At 39.3% G+C, this 27,656-nt stretch overlaps 1 protein-coding gene across 15 annotated transcripts in view; it reads left to right on the forward strand.

Annotated features, from left to right (window-relative positions):
- The first annotated feature begins 5,102 nt into the window (after window positions 1-5,102).
- MYSM1 (Myb like, SWIRM and MPN domains 1) overlaps window positions 5,103-27,656 on the forward strand; it is a 40,946-nt gene continuing 18,392 nt past the window's right edge. For 6 of the 15 annotated variants that reach the window (XM_070609419.1, XM_070609420.1, XM_070609415.1 and 3 more), the window contains exons 1-11: window positions 5,109-5,265; window positions 9,575-9,653; window positions 11,172-11,242; window positions 13,158-13,235; window positions 13,329-13,352; window positions 14,473-14,551; window positions 17,504-17,602; window positions 19,795-20,567; window positions 24,373-24,503; window positions 25,653-25,756; window positions 27,008-27,085. In XM_070609419.1, coding sequence (XP_070465520.1) covers window positions 5,183-5,265; window positions 9,575-9,653; window positions 11,172-11,242; window positions 13,158-13,235; window positions 13,329-13,352; window positions 14,473-14,551; window positions 17,504-17,602; window positions 19,795-20,567; window positions 24,373-24,503; window positions 25,653-25,756; window positions 27,008-27,085 — 1,599 coding nt within the window. In that variant the 5' untranslated portion in view covers window positions 5,109-5,182. Of the gene's footprint in view, window positions 5,266-9,574; window positions 9,654-11,171; window positions 11,243-13,157; window positions 13,236-13,328; window positions 13,353-14,472; window positions 14,552-17,502; window positions 17,603-18,334; window positions 18,436-19,794; window positions 20,568-24,372; window positions 24,504-25,652; window positions 25,757-27,007; window positions 27,086-27,656 lie in introns of those variants that run through there. The other 9 variants (XM_070609417.1, XM_070609423.1, XM_070609424.1 and 6 more) reach the window with 5 other exon arrangements.

Here is a 27,656-nt window from a genome sequence, read left to right on the forward strand (position 1 = left end):
AAGACTGATGTGGCTACTCACATTGAGAACTGTGACTGCCACATGTCAATAAATCTCTCATCAATAGGATCAGTCCAAGCTCTTGTTCTGTGGGAAGAGAATTCACGAAATCTGAAGGTTAGTTTCTGAGTGTGAAGTCATAACAAGGAGAGTTAAGTATGTTTCCAACTTAATGGCTCCATGCCATTAGTCATGGCCTTCTGTGAGCATTTATTCAACAAATATTTACTGAGTGCCTGCTATGCAGCCAGCATTGTTCCAGGCCATAGGAATAAAGCAACAAACAAAACAAAGCCCCTCCTCTCATGGCTGCTACTTGCTTTATTGCAGTATGAGTGGTCCAGCTAACAGGATGGAAACATAGTGGAATCTTTCTCCATCCGTACTAGAACTGTAAACCTGTAATCCTCCAGCTTCCTTCTTCTTGGACTTTGCTCAGAAAGGCATTGACAGTATTTACCACTGTGAATTTAGATGTGTAAATTCACTCAGGTCTGAATGTCCTTCTGTTTCTTTAAGTTTACTTGGATATCTCTGCTCTAATGAGGTGATGTCACCATTTAACTCTAAAGACGATCTGATGTTCTTTACTTATAAGTCTTTGAGGGTCAACTCTCTGTAGACCAAGGAGCTCAAGACATTCATATTTGATAACATATAAACTGGAGAGACAGTCTGGTGTGGAAAAAGTAACACTAGTTTTGAAGCTGGCTTTGGTTTGAATTCCTGTTCCACTAATTCCTAGTTCCTAGTTTTACTTCCTTTAGCAAGTTACAAACCCTCTCCTTTCGCTGCATTCAAAAAAAAAAAAAAATAGTAGGGCTAGCCCAGGGGCCTAGTGGTTAAGTTCTGTGTGCTCTGCTTTGGGGGTCCGGGTTCAGTTCCCAGGTGCTGACCTATACCGGTGGTCTGTCAGTGGCCATGTTGTGGCGGCACCTCACATACAAAAAGAGGAAGATTGGCAGTGGATGTTAGCTCAGGGCGAATCTTCCTCAGCAGAAAAGAGAAGGATTGGCAGCAGATGTTAGCTCAGGGTGAATCTTCCTCAGCAACAACAACAACAAAAAAGTACAAGTAATATATGAATAAATTTCCATTGTTAACATTCAAACTTTGTTTTGTTATTGTACTGATTACTTTAGGGTTTATACTATACATCTGTAGTATATCACAGTGATAACATATTCAACATATTCATATCACTTCATATAATAACCTTACAATAATATGCTTGCATTTCTTACTTTCTAGACTTTATTTTATTGTTGTTATATACTTTACTTATACATATGTTATGAATCTCATACTACACTGTTATTATTTCTGCTTACACAGTCAACTTTCTTTTAAAGAGATTCAAAATCTAAGAAAAAAATCCTGTATATTTACCATGTAAAGTCATGGGTTGCTTAATGAGGGGGATACATTCTAAGAAATGTATCACTAGGCAATTTTGTCATTGTGTGAACATGACAGAGGACACTTACACAAACCTAGATGGTACAGCCTACCACACACCTAGGCTCTATGGTACCACTGTCGTATGTGTGGTCCATCCTTGACCAAAAAGTTATGTGGCACGTGACTACTTTCCATTCCCTTCCTTCTTTTAGGTAGATCAAGATTTTCATCTGATATCATTCCTTTCTGACTGAAGGATGTCCTTTAACATTTCTTGTAGTAAAGATAGGTCGAGGGGCTGGCCCCGTGGCCGAGTGGTTAAGTTCATGTGCTCCACTTCAGTGGCCCACGGTTTTGCTGGTTTGGATCCTGAGCACAGACCTGGTACCGCTCATCAGGCCGTGCTGAGGTGGCGTCCCACATAGTAGAGCCAGAAGGACCTACAACTAAAATATGCAACTATGTACTGGGGGGCTTTGGGGAGAAGAAGAAAAAAAGGAGAGAAGACTGGCAACAGATGTTAGCTCAGGTGCCAATCTCTAAAAAAAAAAAGACAGGTTGATGATGAGTTGTTTCAGATTTTGTGTCTTAGAAAGGCTTAACTTTGCTTTCATTTTCGAAAGATATTTTTACTAGGTATACAATTCTCTAAGTTGACTGAATGTTTTCCTTTCAGTAACTTAAGGATGTTGCCTCCATTGTTTCCATCAAGAAGTTTGTTGTCATTCTTATCTTCCCTCTGTAGGCAACATGCCTTTGTTCTCTGGAAAGTTTTCCTCTTTACCACTGGTTTTGAGCAATTTGATTATAGTGGGGCTTAGTGTAGTTTCCTTTTGCCTGGGGCTCCTTGAGTTTCTTGGATCTGTGAATTTATAGGTTTCCTCAAGTCTGAAAAAATTTTCAGTCATTATTTCCTCAGATATTTTTCCTGATCTCCTGCCCTTCACTTTTCACAGACTCCTTTAACACACACATTAGGAAGCTGGAAGTTGTGCTCATCAATTTTCTGTTCACTTCTGAACCCTTTTATTTTTCAGTGTGTTTCTTTTATCATGTGCTCTAGTTCACTAATCCTTTCTTTTGCCATTAATCTCAGTCAGTATATTTTTCATCTCAGGCATTGTAGTTATTATCTTTAGAAATTCAATTTCATTCTTTTTATATTTTCCATGTCTCTACTTAACCTTCCAAACATACAGAATACAATTAAAATAACTTAATGTCTTAGTGTGGTAATTCTAACACCTGTGTCAGTACTGGGTGGGTTCCAACTGGTTGATTTTTTTTCCTTATCATGGGTCACATTTTCCTACTTCTTTGCGTGCCTGCTGATTGGATGCCAGACATTTTGAAATCCGTTTTGTTGGGTGCTGGGTATTTTTGTATTCCTACAAATATTCTTGAACTTTTTGGGGGTGGGGAAGGGCACAGTTGCATTTACCTGGAAACAGTTTGATCCTTTCAGATCTTGTCTTTAAGATTTGTTAGGCAGGACCAGAGCATGCTCTACCTAGAACCCATCATTCTCCGTGACTCAGGCAATACCCTTCTGAGTTATCTACCCCGCGCCAAATGAATCATGAGGTTTTCCAGCCTGGTCAGTGGGAACAGACACTATTCCTAGCTCTGTGTGAGTAGCAGGGACTATTCCTGCTAATCTTTTTCCGTTGATTCTTTCTCCAAGTTAGCAACAGGGTCTCCTATGTTGTATTCCCCAGAGCTTAGAGCATTACTCTCAAATTTTGACTGATCAATATCTTCCTCAGAAATGTGATTAGGAGAGGGTTCATTCTGAGATAAGCGCCCCTCCTCTGTGATCCCACAGCAGCCTGCAGCTCCTCCATCACAGAACTTACGACATCATCTTGAAATTGCATGTTCGATAGGCTTTATGAGGGCAGAGGCTGAGCCCGTCTTGTCCAATGTCACTGCCCCAGTATCAAGCACAGTAGGAGTACAAGTATTTGTGAAATACACATTCTGAATTCTTCATTCTGCTTTCAAACTACTTGGTGAGAAAATGGGTCTTTAAACAAGGCACAGAGTTGCAGACCTCTGGAACAGGGAATTTTAAATAGTAGCCAGGCCTCAGGCAGGAGCTCACCCCCTGTGAGGTTACAGGCCTATCCCTGCAGATAGTTGGGCTTAGACCCTTATGAGCCTATTTCACCTAAAGGCAACTAGCCAGGAGCATGGTGTGGGGTATGTATGGGAAGGCTTCAGACTAGTCTCCCTGTTTAGGGAGGCCTCTTCATCTAAAGACCTTGGGGCAATTTGAATTCTGTGCAGGCCTTGCCTTCCTTCTGCATATATTTTAATGCCTACCAATGCCTGGCACTGGGCCTGAAGACCTTCAGTGCTGGGTTGCAGAAGATGCTGTTCACATGGTATTCTGTTTGACAGTCTAGGAGGCATTTGATATCATGTGTATCCAGATCGCCCTGCTAGGGTTCCCATCCCAGCCTGCTACATAAAGATCAACTAAAAGCATGTCTATTCTACATTTCTTTTGACTATCTGGCCAAGTACATCTTTCTAATCTTACTCTAAATTAAATTCATCGATCATCTTAGAATGCCTGCTCCGGGCCAGGTCATTGGAGAAGCCATTTGACAACAAGAACAGCACCCCTAGGGTGCCCTAAGGCTGGGGCACTAGGCAGTTTCTGAGCACTGTATCTCCCTCTTTACAAAACTTTCTCTCCACCTTCTGCCATCACCTTCACAGTACAGTTCATCTTATGCCCTGAGCACAAACAAAAGTGAGATGGGACGAATTGAGAATACTGTGGGAAGTGAACTCATTTCATTGATTGGTTCATTCGTTCATCAATTCAATATTTATTGAGCACCTACTATGTGTCAGACACCATGCTGAATGCTGGTAGTATAAAGACTAGCAGATACTGCCTTTGTCTTTAAAGAATTCACAGTCCAGTGGTGGAGGCAGACAAGTGAACAAACAGTTACAATAAATGTGAGTGATAGACGCTAAGGCAGGAAAATACATAAGGCCAATATCTAATTTCTTGAAGAGTCCAAATTCTCTGAGAGAAAAGGTGTTTATCTTTCACAGTTACCAAAAACACAGTTTGTAGACGGTGAGCCCTCAGTAAAGAGTCAAAAGAACTGGATTCTGGTTCCAGCTCTGTCTTCGAACAGCTTAGTAACCCGACAGTGATTTCAGCTTTCTGAGCCTCAGTTTCCTCATCTGTAAAGTGTGACTGATGACACCAGTCCTGCCTACCTCATTGGGTTATTGCAAAAATCAAGGGTCACGAGAGTAATTTTTTCGTTAACTGTAAAGGTTTCTACAAAATAAAGCATGCAATCATAAGTTATATTCCTGTGTTTAATTTTAAACGTTGTTCAGCACTTCACGTACGTGCTGAATGATCGTTTTCTTAAAAAAAAAAAAAAGAATACCAGCAGGTAAGCGTCCCTCACTGTCGCCAACTTCACAGCTCAAAGCAGGTCGGCCTTGCCCTTTCCTGCACTCCAGAAAGATATTTGCCGTCGTCCCCACTTCAGAAACGAAAGAGGGGAGGCGCCAGAGCACCCGTCCCGAAGCACTGCCTCTCCAAAGCGCAGGCCCGGACCCCGCCCGGTCGCCCCGCCCCCGCCCAGGGCCGAGGACCGAGGACCGCGCCTGGCTCAGGAAGCCTCGCCTCCCGGCTCGGGGGCCGGAGGAGCCGCGACTCCGCCCCGTGACGCGCAGGCCCCGCCCCCGGCCCCGCCCCCGGCCCCCACCTCTCGCGCGATCTCTCGAGACTAGAGGCCGGATGGGGTCGGGGCCCGTGATGGCGGCGGAAGAGGCGGATGTGGATGTGGAAGGGGACGTGGTGCCCGCGGCGGCACAGCCCGGGTGAGGCGTGGAGACCGGGTCTCTCCGGGACGGGGAGCGCGGGGATGCGATGAGAGGCCCTGGAGAGGCCTCGGCCCGGCCGGGGAGGGGCGCGGGGCCGCCCGCTGGGCCGGTCTGCGGCGGCTGGGAGCGCCGCGCCTCCCGCCTGCTGTGGGGCGCCGCCCGCCGGCGGAGCGCTGGCTTGCTCCCTTGCCCCACCCCGGCACCCGGCCCTCGCCCAGCCGGGCGGCAGCTCGGACGAGGGCGGCCTCTGGCCGGGACCTGAGCCCGCGCATCCTCGCGCCGTCGCCTGCGTGCCGGCGGCCTTGGGCGTGCCGTTCCATCCCGCCTGGCGCGACTTTCCTCTTCCACCGGGGGCGGTTGTGGAAACCCCCTGGAGGCAGCCCCACCGGAAGGAAGGGGCGGGCTGCGGAGCCGGGCAGCTCTGGGACCTCCCGCATGGGCTGGCCCCGCCGTCGCCCGCAGTGTGACCTTGCCCCAGAGGTGTAGGCGGCCCGAGTCTCAGCCCACGTGTAAACTGACAGTCGGGATGAGCACCTCCTGCGGTCGCGGGAGGGCCCCGCGACGCGGCGCTGGGATGCGCAGAGCACAGGTGCCCTGCAGCCGCCCGCTGCCGTCCCGGCTCAGAGCGGGCGCTGAGGACCCGGCAGGGGTCGCAGGCACCTGATAGCGGTTCCCGCGCAACCGGCCGCTGTGGTTTAAGCGGCAGCCTCCAGCTTGAGGGCTCTAGCCCTTTGCTTGCTCTTCGTGTAAGAAATTGATACCGTTTGGAAATGTGTTTCCAGAAGCGCCTTTTAGTAACGGAAGAAGCCTAGCCTGGTCAGGAGTAAGACATAACAGGCACTGTTCACGTATGTTTAGACGGAGTCAATCTTGACCAAGTGCTTTTGCATGCGTGACTTAACTCACTTTTCACAACAAGGCTGTGAGCTGGGTGGGCACGGATGTCTATCTGCAGTCCAGAGGGAAACGATCTGGCCTTGGAAACGCTGAAGATCATCTGAGAGCGTTGGCTCTACCCCTTTTCATAGCTTCTGTATTTTTCTGATTGTGTGTAATTTTTCTCCCTTTTCTCTTCTTTTCGCTTAGTATCCTCATGGAGCCTTAGGTTTACTGGTGGCACCTGTGATCATTCTACTCTCATGCAAGCAGGATTACAAAGGTTGTTGGTTCCTGATGGTCAGAGCCATTGCTTTACACAACTCCAGGGAGCACCCATAATATTATATTCTGGTGAATGGTGCTCCCCGGTGTTGGGGCTCAGATCATACGGAGTCTAGGGTGAATGATGCCCCCTGAAGTGTGTAGTTACAGCTGATGATAATGTCTGTGGAACCGTTGAAGATTGATTGAAAACACACTTTTTTAAGTACTTGCTAAGCGCTAGGTACCAGAGGTAGAAGATGGCATTGAAACTTTTTGGTTTCCCTTCTGCTTCTCTGACCATTCCTTCTAGTCTTCGTTTTCTTCTGCTTGACCTTTAAATCATATCGTTTCAAGGGGTTTTGTTATGAGACTTCTCACTGTGTAGCCCCTGGTGATACCATCTCAGAAGACTTAAATTTCTGTTAGGTTAGACCAAATGAAATTTTGCCAATTTTTGACCTACAAAAATGGCTGTTTTAGGGCCTGGCCTAGTGGTTAAGTTTGGCACGCTCTGCTTTGGCAGCCCAGGTTCAGATTCTGCACCATTTGGCGGCAACCATGCTGTGGTTGTGACCCACATACAAAATAGAGGAAGATTGGCACAGATGTTAGCTCAGGGTGAATCTTCCTCAGCAAAAAACGCACAAAAAAGGCAGTTTTATAAGTTCCACCTAATACATGCTGATGTTTCCCAAATCTGTCACCCAGTTCTCTCCTGAGCTTCAGATCCGTTTGTCCAGTTCTCTGAAATCTGTCTGTCCTTGGATGTTCCACAAGCATCTCGATCTCAGCTTATAAACTTTCCCCACCAAACCCACCTCTCCAAGTTCCCCAGTTCAATAAATGGCACCAGTCACCCACGGCACAGACCTAGACTTTATCCCTCCTTCTTACTCTCTTCTTCCACTCCTTCTATCCTGTCAGTTCTTGAGGGTCTGCTGACTCTAAGTATCCTCTCAGATGTATTCATCTCCTATTTACACTCTGTGTTCGCTAGGTCTGGGTTACTGTCACCTCTCTCTGGTATTTGTGTAATCACTCCCTCTTCACTGCTCCTTTCTTTTAAGCTCCCTTCCGTTCTTTCCTGAAGTTGGAGCAGTCTTTCTCACATCCAGTTCTGATCATGTTATTTCCTTCAATCCCCACTTGGCTTTATGGTAAAATCATTGTTCTTTAACTTCTAGAGATCTGTGTGTTCAATGCCCCACCTACCTCGTTCATTCAATCATTCAGCAAATGTTAGATGGAGCACCTTTTATATACCAAGCCCTGGGTAGATAGCAGTTATCAGAACTGAGTGCTTGCTGTCATAGAACTAACATTCTTATTGGATGAGACAGACAGTAACACATACATATGCCAGATGGAGATAAGTGGAAAAAGATAAAAGAGAAGGTGGATGGCTTGTCAGCTTTATCTCGTGTGCACGAGGAAAGGTCTGGAAAATGTTAACGTCTGAAACTACAGGACCTCAGAGGTCAATGTGGATCTAGTGGAGGGACTGGATTTGAAAAGGGGGGAAGCAACAAATTGGGTGTGCATTGTAAGGCAGTAAGGGCAGACTCAGATTTCTGACTTGGGCGACCAGAGGGATGGAGATGCCATTGGCTGAGATAGAGAACAATGGAAGTGGAGCAGATTCGCTAGGTGAGGTGAGCTAAGGCTTAAACATGTTTGATGTGTAGTACTTATGGAGGTTCAGGTAGGTGTCCGGATGCATACGCCAGAGGTATGGATGTTGCTAGTCTTTGTGCCAGAGGTATAGATGTTGCTAGTCTTTGTTGAGGAATACTAGGTAAGAAGATGGCTGCAGTAAACTTGAAATGATGCTAGTCCCACTTCCTGCACCCTTAGCAGACCTAGTTAGTTAAGCACAGGCTTCCTTCTGCTGATAAAGTCTCAGAACCCTTTTTTTTTTTCCTTTTAGATTAGCACCTGAGTAAACAACTGTTGCCAGTCTTGTTTTTTTTTTTTGCTTTTTCTCCCCAAATCTCCCCAGTACATAGTTGTGTATATTTTTAGTTGTGGGTCCCTCTAGTGTGGCATGTGGGACGCTGCCTCAGCGTGGCCTGATTAATGGTGCCAGGTCTGCACCCAGGATCCGAACCGGTGAAACCCTGGGCCACTGAAGCGGAGCGCACGAACTTAACCACTCGGCCATGAGGCCGCCCGAGAACCCTTTGTTTAGCATTCCTGGTAGTCTCTGCCCAAGCAGAGTTGGCCCTTGAGTTCAAACCTTTTTGCCATCAACAGTTGAGGGAAATTACTGCTTTTAGTTCTTTGTGGACAGGCTGTTAGTCCCGCAATTTATTAGAACCACTGTAGCACTAATTGAAGATTTAAGAGTATAAACCTGTAGATAGGTTTTTGTAGTCTAATAGGTACAAAATTCCTACTGCTAGACTGGGTCTGGGAAAAGTCAGTAACTTAACTACGAAACTTGATAACTTTAAGGCATACAAAAGCAAACATTACATTTAATTATATCGTAGATTGGGCCTCCCCAAACTTAACTATTCAGTATTTTTTCTTAAAGTGAGCAGTATGACTTTAGAGAGTTCTTATTAGTTCAATGAAAGGAGTGGGTAAATTAACAAAGTTTAAACTACCATGGACATAGAAAAGCCCCCAAATAACTTGTTAATTTTTTTTATTATGTGAGTTGTTGTTGCAACAGTGCGTTTTCTTATATCTTCGCTTACTGCCCTTCAAGTATTTCCTATTTTGGTTCTTCCATCTATTCTTATTTTTACTTCATTTTGAGGGTGGTGCTGTTGATAGTGTCTTTTATACTTTAACTAAAAAAAAATAATAGTAAAGTTGAATTCCTGTATGTACGTGGATACTCATCAAAAGACATCTGCAGTGTTGGTTCATAGCCACAGAGCATGTTGGGGTTACTGCTTTGGGGTATTTTTTTCCTCATGAAACAGAAGAAATGAACAGACGTGATGTGTAGCAGTTGAAATAGGGTGGCTTAAAGCCTCTCTGAATTTCACAGACCAAAGAGGTAAAGCAGGCGTTTCTGCAGTGTTAAATCTGTCACGGGGAGAAGGGAACTGGATATTTGCTTAACATCTACCACCTGCCAGTCACTGTGCTGTGTGAATTATATCCCTTAACTGGTATAATATCACTTTTGTACCCATTTTCTTTATTACAGAAGTGATGAAAATACAGCATCTGCTTTACAACAAGATTACTACCTTGATTCATCGTGGAGAACTCAGAATGGTTTTATTGTAAGTATTTTATGAAAATATCAGGTGCATTAAGCTGTTACTCATTGCCCTACTTTTTTACTTGGTGCTAGTTCTCAGCAGTCGCAGAAGTAATATATTGAAATGTTTTTCTTACTTTGAAAATAGAAGAAACTTATTCTTATTTCTTTTGACTTTGAAAAATGGCCTTTTGGGAAACAACTTTGGAGCCAGCTAGATTTAGGTACAAATCCTTACTCTACCACTTATAAATTTATGAGCCTCGGTTTCCTCATCTAAAAAGTGAGGATCATTGCAGGGTTCATGTCTTCATTTAGGAGTTATTTACTGAGTACTTACTGTGTGCCAGACATTGGGCCAGGCTTGGGGGATGCAGCTATAATCAAGACAGACATGGTCCTGCTCTCAAGGAGCTTATATTCTAAAGGGGAGTCAGGTGATAAACAAGTAGACAAACTAATTATAGATCATGAAGAACATGAGCAAGATGCTAACTGAGTAACAGGTTGGGGAACCTGCTATAGATAAAGTTGTCAGTGAAAGAAACTGAGGAAGTGACATTTAAGTTGAAAAGTAATAGACAGTGAGGAGTAGATTTGTGAAGAGCTGAGGAAAAGCATTCTAGGCAGAAGGACTAGCAGCACAAAGGCTCTGGTTGAAAGCCACTGTCTAAACAGTGGGACAAGGGGAAGTGAGCTATGACAAGGGTGGAGAGGCAGAGGATAGCTCTGTCATACTTGTAGGACGCAAAGAGACCAGTTGGGAAACATTTGTCATAATCTAGGCAAGATTTCGTGATGACTTGGCTTGAGGTTGTGGCGGAAGTGGACAGATGTAAATTATAGTTTAGAGGCAGAACTGCTTGGTAGGTTGACTGTGGGGATTGAGCAAAAAGGACAGAATCCAGGACGATTCCTGGGTTTCTAGCGGGAATAACTTGAGGACTAGAGGTGCTATTTATAGAGTTGGGAAGACATGGGAAGGATCAAGTGAGGGTATGTGATGTCAAGTTCTGTTTAGAATATGTGAAGTTTGAGAAGCCTACTAGATATCCAAGGGAAAGTTTTGAATGGGCAGTTGCATGTAACAGTCTAGACAGAGCTTGGAGAAGAGACCTGAGCTGAAAATGTTTGAGTTGTGAGAGTTGCAGTTGAGTATGATCATTTAAGGAGAGATTGTGGCTTATGGGAAAAAAGAGCAATGTGTTGAGTTTTGGAAATTGGCAAAATGCCTGACACCTAAATTGTTCCTCATATGTGACAGCCTTAGTTACTTTATAATGGGTAGGAGCCTGAGCCTTGGAATCCAACAGACTTGTGTGTCAGATCTCTGCTCTTCTACTTGAAATGCTAGCAGTGCTGTGGATGCGTCAAAAGTATTGATGCTCACCTGCTAGCGTTATTGTGTGTGCTCAGTAAGTGGTGGCTTTATCATTTGTAATCATTGTATCATTTTATGTTTTTATTTAACAAAACATAGAAGCTAATTTCAAAAAGTAGTAAATAAAAAAGAAAAATATATTCTTCTCTTTTTTAATAGCCTTGGACTCTGGATAGCACCATCAGTGAAGAAAACAGAGCTGTCATTGAGAAAATGTTGTTGGAAGAAGAGTATCCTTTAATGATTATGAGGAAAGTAAGATTTCAGTGTTAAAAATCTGTAAGTGCAAAACTTACAAAAGATACCACTGTTGATTACTAGATGGATTTTATTTGGCCCCAGATAGCTTTTATATGGTATGTTGCCTACCTATGCAGAAAGCAGCCTTTTATTCCTGTGGTTCTATTTTATCACTGAGGCTGAGATCTAACTCAGTATTTTTGAGTTTCTGTTATCAACCAACTCTTTATACTGTCTGAATATTGAGTAGAAATTATAGAATGTTCTAAGTCAACTGGAACCTTTAGTCCAAGCCTCCATTTTCAGTTATATAAGCTGAACCCCAGAGACATTAATTTGTCCAAGGACACAGAATTACAATATGAAAAAGTTCTTCTCTCTTCTTACTCTACCAATTTATAGGTGTTACGTGGGAGGAATCTAAGTAAAAAGGCGCAAAACAAATACCATAGGATGAAAATCTCCCCCCCCCCCCCCAGGAATTGTATATCCTTACCCACAGTTCAGCCACTGGCTTCTTGTCCTTGTTTCTTTTATCTATTTGTGATGTTGGCAACTTAACTTCTTTGGGACTCAGTTTTCTTATATGTCAAATGAAAGGATTGAACAAAATGATTTCTGATTTTATGATTTATAAAGATTATTAATAGTCTAATAAGTAGTGGTTTATTTTTAACTCTCTCATTTGTATTTCATGGATTTCTACTTCCTTTTTAAGCCAGAATTTCTCTGTTCCCTTTATTTCCAATTAGTGCTATGTTGATTTCAGAGTGTCTGTCTACCTTTAATTATCATAGGTTAACTCCTTTTGGGCTTTCTTATTCTCTATCGCCAAACATTGCAGTTATAGCCGAGATCATTGCTTTTCAGTAGAAAAATAGTGTGAGTTACATATATCATTTAAAATTTTCTAGTAGCCAGAGTAAGAGCAGGTGAAATTAATTTGAATATATTTTATTTAACCCAATGTATTTAAAATATTGTTATTTCAGCATTTAATCGATGTGAAAACATTATTGAGACATTTTGCATTCTTTGTTTCATACTCTTGGAAATCCATTGTGTATTTCATACTTATAGTACATCTCAGTTTGTGCTAGCCACATTTCAAGTAGTCAACAGCTATATGTGTGGCTGTTGGCTAATGTATTGAATAGTGCAATTGTAGATTCATGAATACTTCAGCAGTCACTGGTTCACTTCCAGATTTGGAAACGGAAAAGTTGAGAGTAAAAGCTATGTGAGATCTTGAAGGATGGGGGTCATGTTTAGTTGTATCTTTGTCCTTAGCACTTGGTATGTGGCGTAGTGCCTCCCATACACACTGTACAGTCAGTATCGATTAAGTGAAGAGTGTGTGAGACTAACCTGGGAGTATCGCAGTCAGCTCGTTGTGAGAAGTTTGAGAGGGAGGCTCCCTGGTAGCTTCGACCTAAGTGTGTGCTATGTTTATTAGGGTGGAGAACAACCCTGACCTCTTCTCTTACGTTTAGAAATATGAAAAGAAATACTCCTAGATTACCCTGGACAACCAATCAAATTCATCTATTACATTCTCCATATATTTTAGGAAAAAAGGTTTAAAGAAAACATTGAGGACATTTCTTCTCTTAGCCACTTCTAATAGGGAAGATAAGAGGAACTAGCGTTTATGCAGCACACATTTGATGCAGGCACTGTGTTTGTGCGATTCCACAAGAAGTAGCTAATCCGTACGACAACCCTGTGAGGTATGAGCGTTTTATCAGAATCTTTGTAGACCTGGGCAGCGTTTTCAGAGGGACTGGTTTAGCCGGGATTCAAACGTGACTGTCAAGAGTGTGCGAGGGCCTGCTTTATAGTAAAGTCGCATAAAAATTACATGACTTTATTATTGTTTTAAAAGTTTCTTTAATAATTACACAGGTATTATTTGTCTAAAAAATCACTTCCAGAAAAATTCTGTCTTGATCAAAAGGAAGATCATAAAAAATATATGAAAAGGTAAAATCTATTTATAATACTTTTGAAAGTCTGGACTGTATTTTTAAAAGATTCTTCACAAGCTTCCTTATTTTCTTTTTTCATGTGGTGCAGTGTGCAGAAAACAGCAAAAATCATGTATGTACTTATGTTTTATATTTTAAAACCTTTTTGATAAGTTAAAAATTATGGGAGAATTAAAAAATTATTGTTGGCCTGTGAAAAAGCCCTTTTGACCTTGGCTTATGCAAAAATATGAAATCGAAAATTTTTTTGTACAGATTTTGGAATGCCCCAAGATAATTTTATGATGTTACTTATTTGCCAGAATTTCTTTTATGGCCCTGCATAGGTAATTTCGTTAGATTATAGAAAAGACGGTTTCCTAGGGATTTGGGGTGAAATTTTTTAAAGCTGCTATCTATTAGGAATTGACCTGATTTCTCTTGCTCTGTCAGTTAATTTTCAGGCATTTCAAAGAAAAATTTAATGTGAATTTGTGGCTTTCAAAAATTATCTGGAGAAATTAAATATTAACTATTTTATAAATATTCTTTCCCTATAACTGAAGAAAATTTGCTGTTATTTGGTGTTTGTAAACTTGCCTAACCTTAAGGGTTAGGTCCCTTAAAGGGCACACTTACAGATGTGCACTTGCCAGGAGCTTGAGTGCTGAGCAGACCTTGGCCTTTGCATTTTGCTGAATAAACAGCAGCAACAAAAAATGAAGTTAATGAAAAGATTGATGGTTTGTTTGAATTAAATTAGTGAGCTTCATCACTATTTTTTAATTTCTTAAGGTACTGCATTTCAAAAGCAATAAACATAATGCCATAGTTTTTTCACTTCTTTTCTGGCTTGATATTTACATAGATTTACATGGAAGAATGAAAGAGAGAATATTTCTGGAGCCTGTGTAAGCTCTTCCATACGTTCAGGATTTGGAAACATTAATGTCTACTGCTTTTTGTCCATTTTAAGGAAGCCTGTTTGTCTTTTATCACATTGACTTCCCTTGATGTCTTCTAATGTTGTCTTCACTCAGACCCAAGGGTTGTGTTTGGGGGCTGTTACCCTCCTGAGCTAGAGAAGGCAGGGTGAATCTGTGCCCCAGGTGGAGGCTGCAGCCTTCTTCTTTTTAATTCTTAGACTCACAGTATTGAGTTTTTAGCCCTTGGCTCTCTATAACCTTTAGCTGCATAAGTATGGAATGTTCCATTTCAGAAATTTTTTTTGCAATTCCTTTTTTTCCCCTCAGGGTACACTCTCCTACAAAACCAGCCAGTTACTCAGTAAAGTGGACGATAGAAGAAAAAGAGCTGTTTGAACAAGGGCTGGTAAATAGAGCAATTTTTAATTTATAGTAAAGTAATTCTAGAAGCAAATATTGAATTACAGGGTGAAATTAATTTATAGAAACTGGAAATTTCTTTTTAAATACAGTGATCACACCTATTTTTTTTTGTAGCGTGATAATGTTTGTAGTGTACAAGAGAATTCCTTTTAACTCATATCTAAATTACTAAAATATTAAAATAGATTTGGATCAGTATTTTAGATAATTTTCACTGGTTTTTTTTTGTTATTAACAAAACCCAAGAAATTGAGCTATATCTACATACATGACACCAACTACGTGGATTAAAAGACAAAATTATTCAGTTATCTGATGTTTTTTCTCTTGAAAAAAACTTGTTGGGTAATTAGCTGAGTTCTTTTTTATTCAGATATTTGGCATTGTACACATGTTCTAAATATTTTAGCAAATTTAATTAAAGACCAGAAACATCTTTTGAATTTATGTTACATTGAGATTTATTTAAATGTCTACAAGTTACATAATGGAAAATATATGTACGTCAATTTCTAAGTCTAAAAATACTCCTTAATATGAAGAAATCTTTAACAAGATATTCAGGAATTTTTTTTTTTTTAACTATCAAGAGTAGATTGTATCTTTCCCTTTAATGTAATTGTTACTAAGTATTGTGCTAATTAATTTTGAAATTGTATATTTACATATATAGAATATTTATGTAGGATTCATGAATGCAAATTGAAATATCCTTGTTAATGTTTCTACAGATCATGGAAACAAAATGTGCTTGTATTTTTATAGGTAGTCATCACTGTGACATCTATATATTCTTTGATGTTTTTATGTGAATACATAAACTATCTTGAGGGTTTTATCTCTTTCTGAGGTTTTTCTTCAGTACTGTTGATGTTTCTTATATTGATATTTAATCTGTTGCATGATTGTCATTTATATAGTCTGACTTTAATGAACCAATCATTGATTTAAGATTGCTGACAGTTTTGGTGTTTTGCCCCTTACCAAAGACCACAGATAGATAGACAGACAGACAGACACACCCACATAAATAGATAGGCAGACAGACACACAAACAGGTTGTGAATTTTTAGGTAATTATTTTTGGCATTGGCAGGGACTGTGTCTGCATGGTTCAAAATTCAGAAGGTGCCTGAAGTTGTGGGGTATTAACTCTCCCTCTCACTCCTGTCTCAGCCTTCAGTTCTTTGCCTGATGTGACCATTGTCATCTGTTCTTTGTCTACCCTTCCAGAGAGATTTTGTCCCTATATAAACAAATATGCGTTTATTTATATACATATGTAGATATCTACCTATATACTTTAACAGATATTTTAAATTTACAATGTTTTCCCACAAAAATGCATGTTGCTGTTGGCTGTAGTCTCAGCCTTTTTTTTTTTTTTAAGAAGACTGGCCCTGAGCTAGCATCCACGCTTATCTTCCTCTACTTTATACGTGGGATGCCTCCCACAGCATGGTGTGCTAAGCGGTGCCATGTTCGCACCCGGGATCCAAACCGGGGAACCCCAGGCCGCCGAAGCGGAACGTGCGCACTTAACCGCTGCGCCACCGGGCCGGCCCCAGTCCCAGCCTTCTTAATCTATTAACAGAGTTTGATCATCGACTGAACTCGCTCAGGCTTGAGGGAGGGGAGTTACGTGGTACTGAATGATGAAGGGAGGTTTTTCCTTCCCTTTGTTGAGTATAAGCTGTCCCTTTCTCTGTTTTGAAATTGATGAATTTTTTTTTTGCTTCTCTTGTTAGTGTCCCCTCTCCAATATTTGTAGTGCCCAAGCCCCTACAATCCCAACTGGTCGCGTTTTATCCAGATCTTTCCTGTCTTCAAAACTGCCCCATGCTACTAAGTTATCGATTTGCCTTATCCCACAATAAAGATAACTAATTCTTCAGTAAGTTGATCTCAGCTAGTTAAGAAAAGTCTTAAGTAATGAGTTTATACTTACTAATAATTTTCCCAGAAGTACTTTCAGTTGTAAGAAATTGTCCGTATGTCAGATTTCCTCATGAATACCAGAAATAAGTGTATACGTTAAGCTTTATCATTTGGGCCTGGTCTTTGAAGAGTATTTACTACCGTAGGTCATGACTGCTTGGCCTGTTGATCTGGCCCTGGGATCAGCTTCCCTGAGTTGTGGCTGGGGTTTTTTTTTCTCCCCATAGTTTTAAGAATTCTAAAAAATTGGAATTGTTGAGCTACTTTAGGAAGTAGAGAGAATCTTATGTTGGAGATATCGTGAAGGAGATTTATGTGTCAAATGATAGACTTGATACCTAAAAATCCTTTTAGTTTAAAGTTATATTGCATTCTTTTCTGTGCTTTGGAACACGGCAGAGCTCCCACCAGCTCTGTTTCCCACCGCGGCGTCAGTGTTAGCAGGCGCACAGCCTGTGACGGGAGAGGGGGCAGGGAGGCACTGGTTGCAGGTCACTTCACGTGTGATTCACTCTTGGAAGTCAGTTTTCTGTAAAAGTATCTGCTATGGGATGTAATGGCTATTGTCACAGGTGGAATCTGGGTAAAAAAAATTTTTTTTAATTATTCGATTGATTCTATAAATGGAAAATATAACCTGCCTCCATTTCAGGCACTTGTTTTTTTTAAAAAAATTTAGATTTGGAACATCATAATACACAATATGAGTACATGCTGTTAGGAATACGTGAAAATGATGGATCTTCATTTAGATAGCTATAAAAAGAAAACCAATTTCTAAATAATTTTGGTCAGTTTTCAGAAGTCCAGATTCCAAAAGAAGAATGTGGGCTTTGATTTTCAGAGTCTTAGCTATGTATGAGGCTTCACTGTGTGTTTTAGGAAAGAAATAAAGATTGGGGAGTTTTTTAAGGTTTCTTTCTTAATGTGACAATTGCTTGGAATATTAGCAAGCAAGTTAATCAAAAGCTATTTCTTTTCCGTTCTGATAACATAGGCTAAATTTGGCCGAAGGTGGACCAAAATTGCAAAGGTAGTTGGAAGTCGCACTGTTTTACAAGTGAAGAGTTATGCCAAACAGTACTTTAAAAATAAGGTAAGCAGAATATAAATATTCTAGTTAATAATGATAATATTTAAAATAAATAAATTTAGTAAGCAAAAATAGATCTTTAATTCAGGCATTGAAGGCTTAATGTTCAAAGTTTTTATAGTGAAAGTATTTTATACCCATAAAGTACTCTACAAACGTTTATCTTCAAAAATGTCAAAGCATTATCTTCAGTGTTTTGAGTATTGCTATTAAATAGGTATTATGTTATTCCACTTAATTTCATACAGTTAATTAGAAGGTCAAAATATTAATTGCTCAGAAACATCCTATAAAGCAAGTAGTATTCCACAAAGAAAACCTTAAAGGTCATTGTTTCCTGGAAAATATCTTTTCTTTTTAAATATTTGCATTATAGAAACTTTTAAGAATGATTAGAGTTTAGGGGCCATAAATTCTAACATCATTCTAAGATCTGTTTAATAGCAGTGAAACTTTTACAATTGTTATGAAGAATTGTCTGAAAACTTTAATAAATTGCGGTCTTCAGAAAGATATACTTATGGTCTAGTTTCTTAATCTTTCAAGTAATCTGTGTTATATTCAACCATGTAGTTTCGATATTTAGAATTTTTTAATATGTTCTGCTTGAGTTCTAGGAACATAATGACATAGAATTGGAAGTATCTTAAGTGAAATTGGTGTTTTCTTTTAATGTAAAGAATGAGTTTTACCCTGTACACAAGATTTGTCTAACTTCGTGTCATTTGCGCGTAGGAAGTAAGTAGCGGAATGGCTTCCTCATGCGTCAGTCATCTCTTAGGTCTTCTCACCAAGCAAAAGCAAAAGCGTTTCCAAGGCAGCTCTCCAAGGTTGAGGTATTATGCAACAGAGTAAAGCTTAACTTGGTTATTCCTACTTCCAAGCTTCTCAGACTAGAACATGCAGTACATCTTGGAGTGTCAGTTTTATTCAAAGACTTGGGGCGAAAGGGTACATTTTAATATAAAAAGAGACATTAATACATTGTGAAATATAATGCAAAATTTTATCTGAATTTTTAAGATAAAAACAGAAGACTTTGAATAAATAGCAAGGTTGTTAAAAGCTATTTCAGGCTTTATGTCCAAATGTCCTTCTCCCTCCTGCTACCCTTTTGTTCTCCACTACACAGGAAGCTAGTTAACCTCCAATACAAGATTCTGGGTTTCTCTTGTGCTGCAGGGTCTGTAAATAATCTCTTGGGGGGCTGTCATCCCTCGGGTATGTCGGTCACCTATAAGATTTTTCAAAAACACTGTATGTAAAGATTTTATTTAAAATCATATGTGCTCATTGACATTCATTTTCCTTTCCTTATTACATTATCAGATATTTATGGCAGATATAGAACGTAATTTCATGCCTTAAATTATAAGCTCTATAATATTAGCACTATGTTAACCTGTGAAAAAGTTTTTTTTCTATTGTCTCTGTATTTAAGTGAAAGATGATTTTAATTTACCAAGTAGAGATATGTGAGATAGATTCCTTTAAATAAAGGATTATTTAGCTTTATAAATAATGATCAGGGGCTGGCCTGGTGCCGGAGTGGTTAAGTGCGCACATTCCACTTCGGCGGCCCGGGGTTTGCTGGTTCAGATCCCAGATGCAGACATGGCACTGCTTGGCAAGCCATGCTGTGGTAGGCGTCCCACATATAAAGTAGAGGAAGATGGGCATGGATGTTAGCTCAGAGCCAGTGTTCCTTAGCAAAAAGAGGAGGATTGGCAGCAGATGTTAGCTCAGAGCTAATCTTCCTCAAAAAAAAAAGAGAAAAAGATCAGCTGAGGTATCAGACATTCTGAGAAATAAGGCTTTGAAGATATTTTAATATCTTAGAGAAGATCTCTTAGTCTGGTAGTTGTTACTTGTTTCTCTGTGGTTTATCTGAGCCAGATCCCTATTTCAACCTTAATATTGAAAAATTAGTAGTAGTTCTTTATAGGTCATGATTATTTAATTAATAAAGATCACCAGACCATGAATGAGTCAAATATATTTATGGAAATTTTAAATGATTATCTTGTACATTTAAAATGCAGTTGTAAACCCTTTGAAGAAAAGCACAGTAAAGATTTAATATACCATTGACATATACTCAGTTTAGTAGCATTGTATTTATCCTATTTTTTTGTGCCGGTGATTAAATTTTAAAATGTTGATATTATGGGGATTTCATCTTGATTTTTAATAAGGTAAAATTAGATGGTCCAGAGAAGGAAACACCACATCAGAAGAACGGCAGTGATCTTCAGATTAAAAATGAAGATGAAGCCACAGAGGTGTGGACACCATCAGGTTTAAGGGGACGTGCCGATCCCAACTTGAATGCTGTCAAAATTGAAAAGTTATCTGATGATGAGGAAGTAAACATCACAGATGAGGCAGATGAGTTGACTTCTCAAGCTCCCCAAAAGAATCCTAGCAGTGATTTTTTATTAGACATTCCTAATAGTAAACGTCATGAAACCAGTCAAGTAGAAGTCATTGCTTCTGACAGCCAGGAAGATCCCATTTCTAAATCTTCTAAGGAATATCTTCAGAATATAAAGCAAGGTGAGATGGAAACACTTTCAAGCTCAGGAATTACATTTTGGACTGAAAAACAGAGCACAAGTGACAAAAAATCAGTTGAATTAAATGATCAGAAATGTAATAAACTGATGAAGAACTGTGATAAGCATGATGGAAATGGAGTAACAGATGATGCCAGGCACTTGCCTTCTCCAGAGCCTTGTGAGGCTCAGAAAGATTTGAGTGATAATGAAATGCTTTTTCATTCTTCCTGCCAAGTGGAGGAGGAGAGCCATGAGGAAGAAGAGCTGAAGCCACCAGAACAAGAAGTAGAAATAGATAGAGATGTCATTCAAGAAGAAGAAAAGCAAGCAATTCCTGAGTTTTTTGAGGGGCGACAAGCTAAAACACCAGAACGCTATTTGAAAATTAGGAATTACATTTTGGATCAGTGGTAAGGAAGAATTATATTTTAGATGCTATTTTAAGATTTAACGATCTCTAGAGTGTTTTAATTAGGCCTATGCAGAATTTAATATTGTACATTGCTAGTGATCCAGAGAGCTTTAACATGGTAATATACTTCAATAGGTAAGACTTAAAATTTCTCAGAGTGAAACTTTTTGAAAGTTTTGGTCAATACTGTCTTCGATAGCTCTTTTAACCCATCAGTCTATTCATTAAGAGTGTTTAGTCCTGGGAAAAAAAGGGAATAGATGATCGCCTTAAGAAGCCAGTTCTTAGGACAGTGTTAGGAAGGCGCAGAAAACACTGCTGCACTGGAAGATGGGGAGTACCTTTCCCAGTCTGTCACGCACTTTGAAGTATAAAGAACGAAAACTTTGGTGACAGAAGGATAGTGTCATTAAATGTAGCTGGGTTTCAGAAACCCTTCTAAATAGCTGCCTTAAATGCTTTCAGCTTTGACCTTGTAGCATAATATTTTAATAATTCCTTCATCCAGCTTCATTAGGATACAGGAATTTTCTGATATATGAAGTTTACCCTCCAAATTGTCAGTACCTTTTATTTGAATTATTTTAGTGAAGGATGGGGAACAAACCAAAAAACTTCCCGCCTTATTAGTCTAAGTGCTCTGAAAATAATTTGGATTTTTCATAATAGTTGAATTAAGGCATTATCAAACATTCGTAGTTGTTGCTGCTTCAGGAGCTACTGAATCGTGTAGGGCCATCTTTACAGAGGGCTTCTGCTATAACCTAGGATGATTATCAGAGGAGAACAACCAGACTTATTAAAACCTTCATTTTGTACACACAATATTAAGTAATTTGGGTTTTAAAGATAGCCCTATTCTAAAAGAAAGATTTTTGGTCTTGTACTTGACTCGTGGTTATCTTGTAAATGGTTGAGATTGCTAAAAGTAAAACTTGTAGATAAGTGTGGTATGAGAGTAAAGAATATTTACGAGGTGCAATTCCTGACATTTGCCTAGTGCTTTACAGTCTACAGAGAGCTCTTTTGTGTCAGCTGATTCCTCACAGCAATCCTGTAGAACCAGCGGGTGTTTGAAAGAGCAGTTCTGAGGTTGACCCGCCTTTGATTATGCAGCCAGCTACTGACAGAAGAAAGCCTTCTGTAGATCATTCTTCCCGTTATTTCACATTGCCTAATTCACGCTATGAAAAAAGACAAATTAAATTAGCTCTCTATTGGTATCAAATTTGTTTTTGAAAATAAGAGTATGACTGGCCAAAATTGAAGGTCTTCAGAGTCATAGCTAACTCAAACATGTCTATGTAAATCATCAGTGAGTACTTAGTGTTACTGTAATCAAAGTCCGCTTGTTACCTTGAAGTTTTGATTTTAAATGAGGCGGAATAATTTATATAGGTAGTATAAATTATATGGCAGTAGTTTCCTAATGTCATTTGCCTTAGTTCATGAAACCGGTTGAATGTGGCTGTTTCACTATGGTGACTGAGCAGAACAGTGTGAAAGCAAGAAGAAAGGTTTTGAACAGGAACTCAAACGTGTGCTCTTCAGAAATAGAACAGAGTGATTAGGGACTGGAGGTGGTGGTAAAATAGAAGGAAGAGTTAGAGTTTTAAAAAGAAACAGAGGCCTGCTTGATTTGCTTGTGGCTTAAAGATCTTTTCATAAAAGCACATGGAATTGACTCCGTTTGGGGACACCTTTACTAAAATAGTAGCTGATACCATTATTGAAGGCCTGTCAAATGCTGTGCATTGTATTTAAATCATCTCCATTCCTCTTGACAACCTTGTCCTCATTTTGAGATATGAGAAAAGTGAGGTTCAGAGAGGAGAAGGAACTTGTTCTGGGTCACAGTAGGTGAAGGTGATTCCAGAGTCTGCAGTCCTGACTCATTATTTTCACACTTTCTGCTCGGGCCCTCGACCCAGACTTCTTGCTCTGCCTGGCTGATTCTGCCTCCCAGATCCTGACGAATCTTGCTTTGTCGTCTCCTTCAGGTCTGCTCAGGGGAAATTAGAGGCCTTCCCTGAGCGCCCTGTGTAAAGTAGCTCACATGCCTTCTCTGTCTCATTCCATACCTTGTGTTTAATTTATCTTCATAGAACTTCCTACCACTGAAAATATTGTCTTTGTATTTGTGTGTAGTCTCCTCTTCCTCGCCATCCCCTGAGATAACGCAGGCTCCACGAGGGCAGATCTTGGTTTTGTTCAGTTTCATCCCTAGTGCTTAGGACAGTGCTTGGGGCGCAGAAGGCGCTGTCTGTGCGGGGAAGCTGGAACCAGTGAGTCAGTGTGGATCTTCAACAGGGATTTTAGAGGCCTTGCTGTTGGTTCACTGCTGGACTAGTGCTGGGCTCTGTTTGAAGCCTCTGACTCGATTGATCTTTGATTAGATCAGTTCCCTTCTGGATTCTGACAGTTCTTTGGTAGCCACTTATACTGTGCTCATTCCTGCTTCCCCGCTCCCGTTTGTGCGGTTCGTTTCCTTTTCTTGGAAGACACTGAAATCTCAGCTTTTCAGCGGAACTTCTGATACCTCCCACATCACAAATTACTTTTTACCCTCCCTGAACATGTGTAGAATTTATGATTTTAAACTTGGTCTCTGCTTAGAGGCCTTCCCTAGACACCCTATCTAAAATCTCTGTGCCTGTTTGTCTCACCCGCTCCCCTTAGCCTTCTTACTTTTCCTTCCTAGCACTTAATGCTACCTGACACTATCATACATATTATTCATAAATGTATTGACTGTCTCCGCCATTAGAATGTAAGGTCAGGAACTTTGTGTTCACCTCTGTATCCTTAGTGCATAGAACAATACCTGGTGCGTAGGACACAAAATAAGTATTTATAGAATAAAATAAAGATTGAATAAGAAATACCTATGTTATACGAGCTATCTGAATACTTGGTTTATAATATGTGTTTCAGCCCTGACTGTCACTTCCTTAAGTAAGTGCTTTAATCCTTCTCATCTTGTTGTTTCCTCATCTCTAAAATAAGAATAAGAAAATCTACTCTGTAGAGTTGTTGTGAGGATTAAGGTTATGTAACTCTTAGTACAGCACCTACACTTAGTACACTTAGGCTAGCATAAGCACTCAGTCATCGTTGCTACTATTATTAGGGTCACTGTTACTCTTAAACTTTATATTCTACTATCTGGCATGGTATATTAAGTATATTCAGTAAAATGTGTTTTATTATATACCTCTTATTTCTTTCATAGTCTCTGGACGTTTCTTGATTCCTTTGGAATCTTCTGTACTATCTATTTCTGTTTTCTACCGAGAGTAAGCACTTAATATTTATTGGTATAATGGTTAAAAACTAATGAAACTTTTAAGCATTTATAAGGTAGCTTATAATTATAAGATACTGTCCAGTAAAGTAAAAGTAGATGAACACAAGTAATATATTAAAAATTCAAAAAGTTTAATACTAAATACTTTCAATATATTATGAAAGTGCCCTTTTTATTCAAAGATTCGGCTTGAATTTGGATCTGTAGATAAGTAAGCTTCTGAACTTCAAAGTTGTGGGATAACTGGAATCTATTGAATTTAATATTGAGGAAGAAACGTGTAAAAGTCACGCTATACTTGTAAGTTATTGTATTATTTAAAGGTATTTTAGAAAAAGTACACTTGGGTGTTATATATTAACATTGTATTTACTACACGTTTACATATTAGAGGGGGTAAATTTTTAAGATGTTTCAAATATTAAAAGTTTTCTCCAGAAATCTTTTTTTCATGTTTTTGTTTATCCAAAATAATTGTACTTCATCTCTTAATTAGGGAGATATGCAAACCGAAATACTTAAATAAGACCTCAGTACGTCCTGGCCTGAAGAACTGTGGGGATGTTAATTGTATTGGACGGATTCATACATACCTCGAGTTGATAGGAGCAATCAATTTTGGATGTGGTAAAAATAAAAACCCAACAGCACCTTTACTCAACCTTTTTCATCCTTATAGCACCTCTTAATTTCTTCGATGCTTAGAATTCAAGTAGATTTAGTATAGATATAGAATTCAGAAAGATGATCTAACATTATGGAATAAATGTGTTACTGATATTTTGTTGTAAAACAGATTTCTGTTGATTATACTGTATTTCCCTTTAATCTAGAGTGAAAATTGGTGGTGTGATTTTTAAGGGAAAAATATTCAGTCTAAGTAGTAGAAATAATTTAAGAATACAGTTCTTTGTCAAGTAAAAGTAATTTTATGAAAAGTCTAATAGCCCATTTAATTTGCAAATACAGGATTAATGTTAGAAATACTGTCTAGCACTGTTTAAATAAAGGAAATAGTTTATGAGGCTCTACACTTAAATGTAATAAAAGTGTCAAAATATTTTTCATGGAAGAAAGTTTCTTTCATCCTAGTTTTTCTCAAATTTAAAGTCAATCAATATGCATATTTTTATATACATTGTGCCCTTTTATTGAATTAACACGACAGAAACATTTTGAAGAAAGATAATAGCCGTAGGTGCAAAGTGACAAGGTAATTAGAACCTTGTACCCATGGTTTGAGAAGAGTATGTTCTATATTCTGTGTCAATGAAAAGACAACTAACCAGAAAACTTCCTGTCATCAGAGACGATTTCATTTCATGTAGAGATAGATGGAATTTACAGTGTGCCCTGGGACCTGTACTTCATTTCAGTGTCTTTGTTTGCCCAAAGCACTGTCTATTGGGACTGGCTTTTCAGGAAAGCTGAGGTGTCATACCTTCCTCAGCCACTAAAAGAAAAATGAAATCATGTTTTTTGTGTTAGATTTCCAAAGTTAGTAAAATGGGCTTAGCACTCATTTAATCAGAAATTAAACAAATAACCCATTTCCTAACTATCCCATTTTATTGAGATTTTCTTATAATAATAGCATTACTGTTATGTGAGAACTACCAAGTAACACATCAAAGGCGTGATTGTGGAATCAAATAGAAGCTCGTGTATAAAAAATCTTAGAAATCAGCTTATAGTTGATAGTCAGTGTAGATGTGGCTTCCTGTTTAGCCAGTGAGTTCGCTAAAGTAATCGACTGTTGTCCTCAACTTCCATTAGAGCAGGCTGTGTATAGCAGGCCGCAGCCGGTCGGTAAAGTTCGGATCCGGGACAGGAAAGAGGCAGTGGAAGCGCGCCAGCTCGCCCAGCGTCTGCAGTCCATGGTGAGCGGCCGCCTCTTGCGTTAAGTGACCTCTCCAAATTGCTCCTTCCCTGGTGAAGTCACGCACTTCTACTTTTCTTCAGCTGTTTGACAGACGGCCGTTTGGTGAAGAACAGGTTTTCTCTTGTATTTCATCTTAGCCATACACTTTTCTGGTTTCCGTTCAGTTTCGTGTTGGTTTATGAGGCAAAAACAAACCAAAAACACCTCAGAATTCACTAACAAACTTTACACAGCATAATATTTTGCTAAAGAGGTCTTAGACTGCTTGGTTTTGATTTCTAAGTCTAAATCTTTTCAAACTATACAGTTAAGCTTTTTTTATCTATTTCAGTTATTTTTTGTTTGCTTAAAATTCTTAAGATTCAAGATGTTGGAATAGCTATCAGAAATGTTTTAGCCTTTATTTTTAATTCTTGAGGTTAGTGAGTTTTACAATATTTTAAAATTCATGAATCTGATTTTAAAAACAATTCAACCAACAAGTCTCCTAAAAGGCAGAGTTATATTGTGATCTTATTGGTTTTACTAATAAGGTAGAATTGTTAAATTGGTAATAGGTGAGAGAAATGAAAAAAAGTATACATGATAGAGTGGGTATTTTTCTCAGGGTATTTAGGCTGCAACCATCTCTACCTAGACGTCCTTCATTGAGAAAGGATGTTTTCAAATATATCGCTGGAGATGGCGCTAGTAGCAGACTGGCTTCTAGCAGCTGGGCCGTTTCAGAGGCTTCAGTATTGAGGTTTGCCAAACTGGGTCTTGGTAATCCAGTCAACCAACTTTGTAGTTTTTACTATTTGTTTTAACTAGGCAATCTTTTCCTTTCTAAGGCTGAGATATAATTATTTTGCTTCTGGTTTGCAATATTATACCTCTTGCTGTGTTTTTTTGCAAGTTTTCTCCCACAAGTAAGGTTGAAAGGGAAGTCATTTTCTTGGTGGTTCTTTTTGATCTTAAAAGTATTTTTTATCCTGGTGTTTTAGCTCCCAAATGGTGAAAGGAAATGAAAATTAAGAAATCTAAGAAAAATTCAGGAAATCATCACTGATTTATTTCTGAGCAGAGTGCTAACTATTGAACATAAATTAATAAAATAAAATTTAGTCAGGCATTGCTAATCAGACATAATATTTTAATGGAGAAGTTAATTGGTGTTTAGAAAATTATCATTTTGGTATTATATATTAATGTGCTGTGATTTCGCCAAGTTAATCTTGTTACCTTTTGCTTTATTTTAATCTCATCACAGCGCACAAGGAGACGTAGGGTCCGAGACCCCTGGGGAAATTGGTGTAATGCAAAAGACTTAGAAGGACAAACATTTGAGGTAACTATGACCTTTTCTTGTCTTTTTTTTTTTTTGCTGGAAAGATTTCCCTTGAGCTAACATCTGTTGCCAGTCTTCCTCTCTCTTTTTTTTTCTTTTTCCTCCCTAAAGCCCCAGTACACAGCTATATATTTTAGTTGTAAGTCCTTATAGTTCTTCCATATGAGCTGCCACCACAGCATGGCTGCTGACAGACAGACAAGTGGTGTGGTTCTGCGCCCAGGAACTGAACCCGGGCTGCTGAAGCAGAGCACGCCGAGCTTTAACTCCTTGGCCATCAGGGCTGGCTCTGTATTAGTATATCTCAACTCACATGTGTTACACTTGTTTTACATGTCTACTTCTATAGGTCTTCTCACGTTAATTTGTTTGTCGAGAAGTCACCAATAAACAAAGTAGAAAGCAGTGGTGGTGCAATTAACTAGGAATTTGACTCATTTTCAGAACTTTATCTCTCTTTACATTCTGGTCTCTAGCTCAAGAATATCTGTTAGGGTGCCAGGAAGTTGGTATGCCCAGTTCATTTCAATAAATATTTATTGAATGATGTTCTGATGCACCAATTAAAAGA

The sequence above is a fragment of the Equus przewalskii genome, chromosome 2, assembly GCF_037783145.1.
Source record: "Equus przewalskii isolate Varuska chromosome 2, EquPr2, whole genome shotgun sequence".
NCBI classification, from domain to species: domain Eukaryota; kingdom Metazoa; phylum Chordata; class Mammalia; order Perissodactyla; family Equidae; genus Equus; species Equus przewalskii.